The sequence below is a fragment of the Pelodiscus sinensis genome, chromosome 8 (genome assembly GCF_049634645.1).
Source record: "Pelodiscus sinensis isolate JC-2024 chromosome 8, ASM4963464v1, whole genome shotgun sequence".
NCBI lineage: Eukaryota > Metazoa > Chordata > Testudines > Trionychidae > Pelodiscus > Pelodiscus sinensis.
In genome coordinates this window covers 2,033,197-2,043,239 of record NC_134718.1, presented here as the reverse complement: position 1 = coordinate 2,043,239, position 10,043 = coordinate 2,033,197, and the positions used below count along the sequence as shown (strand labels likewise).

Below are 10,043 nucleotides of genomic sequence, written 5' to 3'. Positions count from 1 at the left end.
AAGGAAGAGGATTAGGAGAAAGCTGAGGGTGGCATGGAGGACCTGCACAGCCACCATTCAATCCTCTGGACACAGTGCAATGCCGGTCCTGGCGCCGTGAAACCCACTCTGGCTATGGAGAAGCGTGTGGCAATTGCCCCTTGGAAGCGTGCAGCGCCAGACAGCTTCCGATCAGCGGCCAATCAGTTCGGAGCAAGGAAATCTACAGTGGGGCCTGCTGATGCACAAGTAGCCCAGGTGATCGATGCCCTTGTGCTACAGAGGGTTGGGATTCTGGGAACTGTGGACACCATAGTGCGCGGCTTTGCTGTGGTGGGGCTCCCTAACTGCCGTGGGACCCTACGTGGAGCGCACCTCCCCATCTTCACCCTTGAGCACCTTGCCCATGGCTCTTGAACCTGTACACGGGCGGCCCAGACACCAGCCTGGAGGAGTTCAACAACAGGCTGCGTGAGGGCAGGATGGTGGTCGAACGTGCATTTGGACGTTTAAAGGGAAGGCTCAGGAGTCTCCTGATTCGGCCTTGATTTCAGCAAAGGCAACATGTCCCTTGTGGTGGCAGGGTGTTGTACGCTCCATAATCTCAGAGAGAGCCAGGGGAAACTTATCTGTCAGCGTACGGGGCTGAGGCAGAGCGCCTCACCAGAGAACTTGAGCAGGCAGACACCAGCTCGATAAGAAGAGCACAGCGAAGGGTAGGGAAAATCAGAGAGGCTTTGAAGCCAGTATTTTGAGCCTCTTCCACGTGGCTCTCCACAAGTTGCCTCTGCATTCCTTGTGTTTGCCTTTCATCCCCCACCCAGCCCTGCAGTTCAACCAATAAAGAGACCATTGTTCAAAGAACGGGAGGTTTTATTTGGGGGCAGCAGCAGGGGAAGGAAAGAATTGGGAACCAGAACGGGGAGGAGGGCTCAGGAACGTGAATGCCCCAAACTAATCCATCTTTCTCTAAGTAACAAATTTACACAAAGAAAGTTCAAAGGACGTTTGGCCACTTTCTCAATGAAAGAGAGAATATGCGCACCAATTGCACCCACAGGTAATAATTATTTACACTGGGCTTGACAAAAGTAGTACAAATAGTAGACAAAAGTGACCGGATTAAGTAAAACCATAGGATTTAAGTGTTTGCAAGTGAAAACAGACAGATCAAAGGAAGCTACCGAATAAAAATAAAAAGACACTCACAGCTAGTTCTAATGCATCATAGCGCACTGCAAACTGACCCTGGCTGCCAAATGAGAGTGGGGGGCTGCAGAGAAGGGTTGGGCATGCGAACGGTTTGGGTTCTTCATTCAGACCCTGCTTCCCTGTGTTAACACTGCGCTTCCTTTTAATGGCATGAAAGAACAGGGCAGGGAGAACTCTAGTTCTAGCCAAGCCACAGAAAACTCTGCAAGATGTTGAGCCCCAAGTGTTGTATCATCGCGATTGGGTGATTAGCGCTCAAGGGCCAGACACTGTTACCAACTCTTGGTCAATGACAAAGTTTCCATAATTGTCAACTGCACCAAAGCTGACCTGAGAATTCATGCGGCGTCTGTTCCCAGCTGTGCCTGTCTGAGGACACCCCACGATCACGGCACGTGGCTTTGCGAGTCAATGGACGGTTACTTTTGATATTATATTTTATTTTTTAAATCACCGTTATATAAAAATCCAGCAATTATCTGGTTCAAGACAACGAGCTCATTTCTGTCACCGAGGACTTGAATCCAGAATCAACGACAGTCAGATTCATGCCCAAGCCCAGGTCGTTTAGCATGGGCAGTGGGGGAAGCTGCCGCCTGTGGAGCCTGGCTAACGCTGCAGCAGGTGTTTTCTGCACATGGCCCCACCCAGACTCCACCCTTGCTTCTGTGTGTGTGCAACTGACTGTTCCTTCCTAAGTGGAGCACTTTGCATTTCTCTTTATTGATCTTTACCTATTTACCTCAGACCATTTCTCCAGTTTGTCCAGATCATTTTGATTATGACCCTGTCTTCAAGAGCACTTGCAAGCTCCCTGGGTTGGGATCATCTGCAAACTGTCTAAGCGTTCTCTCTATGCCATCACCTAAGTGGTTGATGAAGCTATTGATCAGAACCGGTTCCAAAACTGATCCTTGCACAACCCCACTCATTATGCCCTTCCAGCATGGCTGCGAATCATTGATAACGACTCACTAAGAGTGGTTATCCAACCGGTTAAGCAACCACCTTATGGTACCCCCATTGACACTGTATTGCCCTAGTTTATTATTAAGAAGATCATGCGCGACTGTATTAGGTGCTTTTCTTATGTCTAAGTACAGCACATCTACTGCTTCCCCCTTATCCTCAAGGCTTGTTATTCAGACAATTTAGCTTCCTTAGCAGCTGGGAGGGGTGCCCAGCAGCCATGCAGAGAGAGAGGATCAGTGAGGGGCCCAGTGGCTAGGGAGCTCTGTAGGGAGGAGGGGAAGGAACCTGCAAAGGAAGCAGCACAGCACCCGGGCTCTCCAGAGGGTGGGGTTGGGCGTGTTCCAGCATCTCCTGCTGGAGAAAAGTGCAGCAGCTGGAAGTGACTGAGTGAACTTGAGCTTTTATATTCCATGCAGGTTCTGGGGCTCCCCACATTCACTGGTACGGCTACGGGACGTCCAAGGCACCGAGGGAGCCAAAAAACCAGATAAAGCCTTCCCAGCCACCCTGGAACCTGCATGAACTATAATACAAATTTCTGCAAGCGTGGAGGATGGGGAAGGGAAGAGGTGAGGCCAGCATGACCTCAGCATTCAGTGGTGCATCTACCTCTGCTGTGAACAGACACTGCATTTCTATGCCTTCCAGATGCACTCCCCGTGTACTGAGGTAACCTTTACCGACAAAGTACACGGAGCTGATATGGTTTTGGATGATTGCCCACAGATGATGATGCTGGAATAATATCAATATCTTTGGGTTCAACAATTGGTTTCAGGGTGAAGTTCTGTAAAATCGCCGTGAGTATCAAAAAGAACTCCATGCGAGCCAGGCCCTCTCCCAAGCAAATCCGTTTCCCTGCAAGGAAACGAAATTTTGAGTTGAGGCAGGAGATCTTTCTTTGCAGCACATTTTAAATACAGTTGTTATGGAAGCAACAGCTCCGGGTTAAGGTTAGATGCACACAGAGATTGAAGATACTGGCCGTTCCCTCAGAGATCTTGAAGGTGTGAAAGAAGATCAGAGCAACTGTAACCAGTCAGCCTAGAAAGACACCAAAACTAACTAAATCCAATTCAAGGTATGTAGGTGATAAAAGATTGATGAGGAAAAGCCAAGCCGGTGTGGATTTGTGAAGAACAAATCAAGCCAATTCAGACCAAAGGACTTCTACAACAGGGTTAGCAGCCTAGCGGAGAGAGGTCCCTACAAACTAGGAGAATGTGGTCTAGATGAAGTTACTATTCGATGGTTGACCTTTCAGTTGTTGAAAAAGTACCTATCTATAGTTTGTTGCAGAGTGGTTGATATTTTCATGAATGACTCGGTTAATAGAATTCAGTGTGAGTCTCATATTTGTATAACTATTCCATGAGCTGTAGCGGCAAAGCAGTGGTACTGCTGAAAGGGATTAAGGGGTGGATCACACATTAAATAGACCTAAAGCGTGTGATTTAGTTGCAGAAAAGGCTAAAAACATTCTGGGATGTATTAGAGGGCGTGGGTTATGCAAGGCACGGCAGGGCATTCTCCTGCTTTGCTCAGCACTGGTGAGGTCTCCACTGGAGCAGCCTGTCCCATTCTGAGCTCCTCGCTATAGCAATCGTGGATACATTGGAGAGATTTCAGAGTAACACAACAAAATGAATCATGCTTGAAGGTTTACAAAAGCTGATCCCCAGACCAGTGTGGTCATCAGACACGATGACAGACCAGAGATACAGTAAAGAGACTTCAGAGGACGGGAATTAATTGTTCTCCTTTTCCCCCTGATGGTAGGACAAGAATTAATGGGTTTACTCTGCAATCGGGGAGATTTAGGTTAGAGATTAGAGAGGAAAATTAAAAATAGGGCTAGACAACCTCTAGAACAGGCTTGCCAAGGAGGCTGTGGAATTCCTGTCACTGGAAGGTTTTAAGAAGAGGCTGACAAACACCAGTGAGGGATGGTCGATATTTACATGGTCCCACATGACTACAAAACTGGCTACTCTAGATTTGGTATTCCCTTCGATGTTAGCTTTGTCTGCACCTTTCACCACGGATTAATTTACACCAGACAGACAGCACACAAAGAAAGACTAGAAGTTTTCAGGTGACGTGAAGCAAAGGGAGTGTATGCCTAGTCCAAACACTTCCTTCAGACCAATAAGCAGGAAGAGACAGTGGCGCAAAGACTGATAGCTGCTTTGCTAGTGTGACAGATCCTTCCTCATGAGCCACCCAAAACGCTGCGCACAAACCAGTCTGAGAACAACCAGGGAAAGTTAGGAGACAGGCCGGGATCTGAAACAAAAGCAGCTTCTTTTACCTGCAGAAAACGGCATGAAGAAATCGCTTTTCTTAAAGGCACCATTTTCGTCCAGGAAGTGTCCTGGGTTGAATTGCTCTGGGTTTGGAAATTCCCTGCTGTCATATAGAACTGACTTCAGGACAGGGAATATCGTGGTGCCCTGAATTAGCAAAAGCAGAAAAAAGATTTCAGGTGAAAATTCGCCAAAAGAGAGAAGCCTTCAAAATTCACTTGACCATTGGGCTGATCTTTGTTTTTCTTCATTTTTGTGAATCCCCTCAACTTCATGCTTTCAAACAAAGCAGAAATAACATCTCATGAGCAGAGCGAATTCCGCTGAAGTGCAGTCCACACTTGACACTACTCACTGACAGAGATGGGATACACGGGGTGTCTTTGGACAGGTCATTTTCAGTCTCAGATCCCTTGTTACTGCGTTTGTAAATTGGGGATAACCATAGTACAGTCTCTGTGTAAAGTGCCGTAACATAGAGGAGATAATTTTTTCCTATTACTCAGTGTATCTGACCTAAGAACATAAGAACAGCCACACTGAGCCAGACAAAAGGTTCATCTAGCCCAGTATCTGTCTTCCGACCACGGCCAATGCCAGATGCCCCACGGGGAATGAACAGAAGGAGGAATGATCAAGAAATCCCTTTCCTGTCACCCATTCCCACCTGGTCTAAATGCACTGATGGTCCTGATTTCCATGAATCTATCTAGTTCTTTTTTGAACCCTGTTAAACTCCTGGTCTTCACAACATCCCCTAGCAACTTGTTCTTCAGGTTGACTGCGCGCTGTGTGTTTGTTTTCAACCTGCTACCTATTAATTTCATTTGGTGAGCCCTAGTTCTTATGCTGTGGGACTAGGTAAATAACTTTTCCTTATTCTCTTTTTCCGCACAAGTCATAATTGTATAGACCTCTATCATATCCTGCCTTAGTCAACTCTTTACTAAACTGGAAAGTCCCAGTCTTTTTAATCTCCAAACCCCTCATCATGTTACCTTTTTAAAAACATTTTCCAAAGTCAATATATTCTGTTTAGATGAGGCAGCTACATCTAAATGCAGTATTCAAGATGTCGGCGCACTATGGTCACATACAGAGGCAATAAGATATTCTCTGTCTTAGTCTCTACCCCTTAGTTAATGATTCCTGACATTCTGTTTGCTTATTGACTGCTGCTGCGCAGAGGGATATTTTCAGAGAACTATCAACAATGACTCCAAGATCTCTCTCTTGAGTAGTTGTAGCTAGATTAGTTAAATCAGCAACATACCCCACAAATGAGAGAGAAGCTGCATTAAAGGAATTAGTCAGAGGAAGGTCTATGAGCCTTCCTTCCTACAAAGGAAATCAAAGTAGATGATCACAGTGGAGAGTTTGGGAGGGTTTTTTGTTGTTGCTTGCTTTGGAAAACCTGAACACTTCCAACGTCTGTTCTTCTTTAGGTAGAGACTGAGAGAGACTCAACAATACCTGGACCATGACTGATAAATCAGTAAACACACCCACCGCACCAATCACGTTGAAGGAATAATTTGAAATTAAACAGAGAGAAGAGTAAACAAACTTGACCTTTAACACGCAGGCATTCGGAACTGACCTTGGGAATCACGTACTGCCTGAGATGAACATCTCTAGCCACAGCATGTGGGAAACCTATAGGCGCAAGTGCAAGGAATCTCTGGATTTCATGTATCACGGCATCTGTGTAGGGCATCTTGCTTCGATCTGCCATGCCGGGGCTTCGGCTTCGGCCAATCACACTGTCAATCTCTTCGTGAACTTTCGCTGTAACCAGATGAGTGAGGTTTAACAGTAACAGTAAATTCCTACAGATTTTCCCACCGTTGTGTCACCCCCCTTCTGCTCTGGGCATAGTCTCGAGCACGGGCCGAGCTTTGAGTTCCACAATCCTGACACCGGCAAGCTGATAACTTCGGAAGATGCGATGACTTTGCCAGTCCACTCCACCTGCAGCTTGCCTGTTACTCTCAGAGCTGGCACAGCCTGGTCAGTGTCAGCCGAGACTGCCTCCACTTCACGGCCCGCCCCTGCCTGGGAGCATCAACTCTGGTCTGGATCTGAGAGAGGAATTCACTCCCAACGGCTCATTCAGCCCTGGGGCCCTTTGTTCAGATGGTCAATACAGGCACAAGACTGCCCGTTGCAATGGGGCTATTCCAATGAGAACTCCTGCCTGAGGGGGTCCGGGGCAGGACCCATCTTCTACTCACTTCCCTTAACCAATGAACTACCACCATGTGATAGCAACATGGCTCACTGCCAGGTGATCTGGTGGCTGAAGGGGACACACTGTGTATCCATTTCTTGCTCCAGGCATTTCTCACGTCTCCCCCACAAAGCTCAGCGGCTTTCTTTCAGTGATTCCCTTTGACATTCCGGTTGCTCCCAATGGAAAGCTGAGGTCGTTATTTTACTGCTTCTCAACCCCAAAATTATAATGTGTTCTTTCCTAAATAAATCTATTGACACCTGAGACTTTTTTCCCCAATTCCCAGAGTGACGTGATTTGGCCAGATTGCTACTCTTAGAACAGGACTCTTTGCTCACTTCTTTCGTATTTGAGAATGCCCTTGAAAAAGACCGTGTTTGGAGGGCAATTTAAGATGTATAGTGTTATGTTATATTGTCAATATAGATCTTATTGTTGTAAACAGGGCCATTGTACTATAAAACAAAACAGTTCCAAGGGGCAAAAAAAGGCTTTGAGATCAGTCATCTGTAAATGCAAATTGTGTTGTTAAAATTGTTTAGTGTTTTGAAACGTTACATCTTTACTATCTTGAACTGAAGTGTGTTTTCTCTTGTTATATAGAAATATAAAGGCACCGTATAAAGAAATAACAATGGTCAAGAATTTATTTCCAATGGCTGATTAACTTACCAGGAAAAGAAACACACCTGGCATTGAAAAATGGTGGTAACATTTGTATCTACTGTAAAGGTAGGAAAACTATGATAGCCAATTTATTATAATATTTTCTAATTATCACTGATTATTTTCAGGAATAACGGCATTGTGCAAGAGGGTTTTTCTTGCGCAAGAAGGGGCAGTGTAGACAGCTCCTTTTTGCGCAAGAGCCTCTTCCGCAAAATTCCGGCTCATTATATATGCAAATGAGGCTCGGCAATATTCCACTCTTAGCCTCATTTGCGTAGCTCTAGCGCAAGATTACGCCAGTGTAGACATAGCCTCAGAGTTCTCATGTGCCGAAATAGCTGTTGAGATCATGGTTAAAGCTGCTCCCTCCCAAACATATCCCAAATGTTCTCTGGATCTGCGACTGAAATCACGTGTGTGTTGTTACCTTCTATTTCTGGGAATTTCAGAAGAACCAGGAGTCCAAAGCATAGGGTGTGGCTGACGCTTCCTGTTCCACCGAAAAATAACCCAACTGTACTTTGTAGCATACTTTCTTCTGTAAATATTGTGTCGCCATTCTTTTGCCCCTGAAAAACAATTTGGGGAAGGCGTTTCAGGTTTGACTGAAAAGCTGTAAGAAATATTCTTATCAGGCCATAAAATAATCATCTTCTACCCAACAGGAGACCAAACTGCTGTCATTATAAAAACCTCAAATAAATGGCCCATGGCACCACAGATTACAGCGGCATTACTGCAGTACTTGGGCCTTTCAATATAACAGCTGATTTTTTTTTTACTTCATAGGAAGCAGGAGAACAGAGCAGTATAGCGTACTTTCCTTCAGTATAAACCATTTCTTCCCTTCGGGCGTCTCAACAGCCATGCCCCAGGTCAATATTAAACAAATGTATCCCCGGGAGATGTTCAGCCCCCACCAAATGTACGGATGTTATCGGATAGCCCAGTCGATAGAGCCAGCAAAGGAGGAGGGGGGAAGAGGGTACTTCAAAGTGGCGCTGTGGAACCCGGGCATCTGCTGAAATGCTGCGGAGAGACCGGGATCTGCTGGGGAGACTCCAGCAGAACCTTGCTCTGTGCTGCATTTCAAATTGGCAGTGCAGCAGGGAGGCCAGTGTCAGAGGGGGACTCTTGTACATTTCAAAGCAGGCACACTCTCATGCCACACAGAGTACCGAATTCCTCCTTTGAAATGTACAAGATCCCCAGCAGCGGCTCTTGTACATTTCAAAGCAGGAATGCGGAAGTGCCTATCGACTAGTTGAGTAGACGACGGAAAGTTCATCCACTACCTGACGAGTCAATTTACCAACATTTAACATCCTTACCACACTGCTGGGAAAGAGCTGCTGCCCTCACTTACCTCTTCGATTTTGATGAGGAAAGCATCGATGAAGTCCCGAGGGCAATTGGGATCCAGAGACGCTTTATGTGTGTTCACTCTCTCCCCAACAAAGCTTCTGAACTCATCAAATAATTTAAATAGCCTTTGGTGAGGTCCAGGAACGTAATCCATGAGTGTTGGGAAAAAATTGTACAGCTATAAAGATTGAAAAAAAAAACATAGGTTGATTTATCTGGACTCAAGAGACAAGGATAGTCTCACTAGTCACCCCAAAGACACAACTACAGCCATACAATTAAATACTTTTAGGGAGCCTTCTAATCAAAATCAAAATTCAACAGAACGTTGCAAGTTCGAAGTAAGACTGTATAATACAGACACAAATTCCCCAGAAAAACTGCACCAAGGTTTAGTTATGTCACCTAAGACATACTCCATTTTTTCCAACAAATCACACATTCTTCTCCTGAAGAAAAAACCCACGGAAATGCCTAGCCTTCCCTCCTGCCACAGATTTTCTTAGGTAGCAATCCACCATTATGAACTCTAAAAGGAAAATATGCATTCAAGTTTCTGAAGCGGAAGTTGCAGGGCCAGACTGTCTGTTAATGTATCTTCATTAATTTTATCTGAATCACATCAGCAGAACGTTTGGCCTTTCACCGTGCATTTGGGGAGGCTCTCAGAAAAGGGGAGCGCGCTTACGGGGTGGTATGAAATGGAAGTGAAAGGAAGTTGGCTTTGGAGATGGGGAATGCGATTACATTCACATAGCACACTTCAAAAGCGCTAGGGCATGTGAATTAAGACTGGTGTTGGTATCACTGTATTGACTGGAGATTTCCCTGATTTGTCCCAATTGTGTTGTCACAGAACATCCTTGAGCAAATCGAATTCTGGCTAATGACTTGCTTTGTGAGGGAAATTAAACATCCCCGAGAAAGAAGTTGGAAGGTCAGTCTGATAGTAGCAGCAGCCCAATGAGAAGAACGGGACCATTATGGGGAATGTCATATAACAATTTTTAGGGAAAATTACTAAAGAAAGAATGCGAAATCCCCTTCCCATTACAGTCAATAAAACCAGAACAAATCTCTCAACATACCGCTGCCCGGGAAGATTGCTGGAGTTTGCTAATCTCCAATATGTAGCTAATCAAAGTAACAAAGTTCTTATCTTCATAGTCAAACCGGTCCCCGAAGACGATGGAGCAGATGACATTGGAGACGACGTGGGCGAGGAGGAGGCTGGGGTCAAAGGACCGCTCTGGAGGGAACCAAAACTAAAAGGAGTCAGTTTTACAGCAAGGACTTCTCCCTCCACA

General features: G+C 45.6%; 1 protein-coding gene across 1 annotated transcript; it reads right to left on the bottom strand.

Annotated features, from left to right (window-relative positions):
* Window positions 1–831: 831 nt before the first annotated feature.
* On the bottom strand, window positions 832–9,983 carry LOC142830346 (cytochrome P450 2H2-like). Its single transcript, XM_075934521.1, has 6 exons — window positions 9,825–9,983; window positions 8,738–8,914; window positions 7,799–7,940; window positions 6,070–6,257; window positions 4,475–4,616; window positions 832–3,021 (listed from the first exon to the last, which is right to left on the bottom strand). Exons 2-6 carry the CDS (start codon window positions 8,888–8,890, stop codon window positions 2,840–2,842), a joined length of 807 nt encoding a protein of 268 aa, XP_075790636.1. The 5' UTR covers window positions 8,891–8,914; window positions 9,825–9,983; the 3' UTR covers window positions 832–2,839.
* Between the last annotated feature and the right edge of the window lie 60 nt (window positions 9,984–10,043).

Bases quoted from the DNA above. Each gene is read 5' to 3' on its own strand.
- LOC142830346 (XM_075934521.1), bottom strand. From the start codon at position 8,890: ATGGATTACGTTCCTGGACCTCACCAAAGGCTATTTAAATTATTTGAT. The intron at 7,941-8,737 runs GTAAGTGAGGGC...ATTGTTTTTCAG, and splicing joins TCCTCATCAAAATCGAAGAG to GGGCAAAAGAATGGCGACAC. The intron at 4,617-6,069 runs GTCAGTTCCGAA...TTGCTAATTCAG, and splicing joins GGCAGTACGTGATTCCCAAG to GGCACCACGATATTCCCTGT.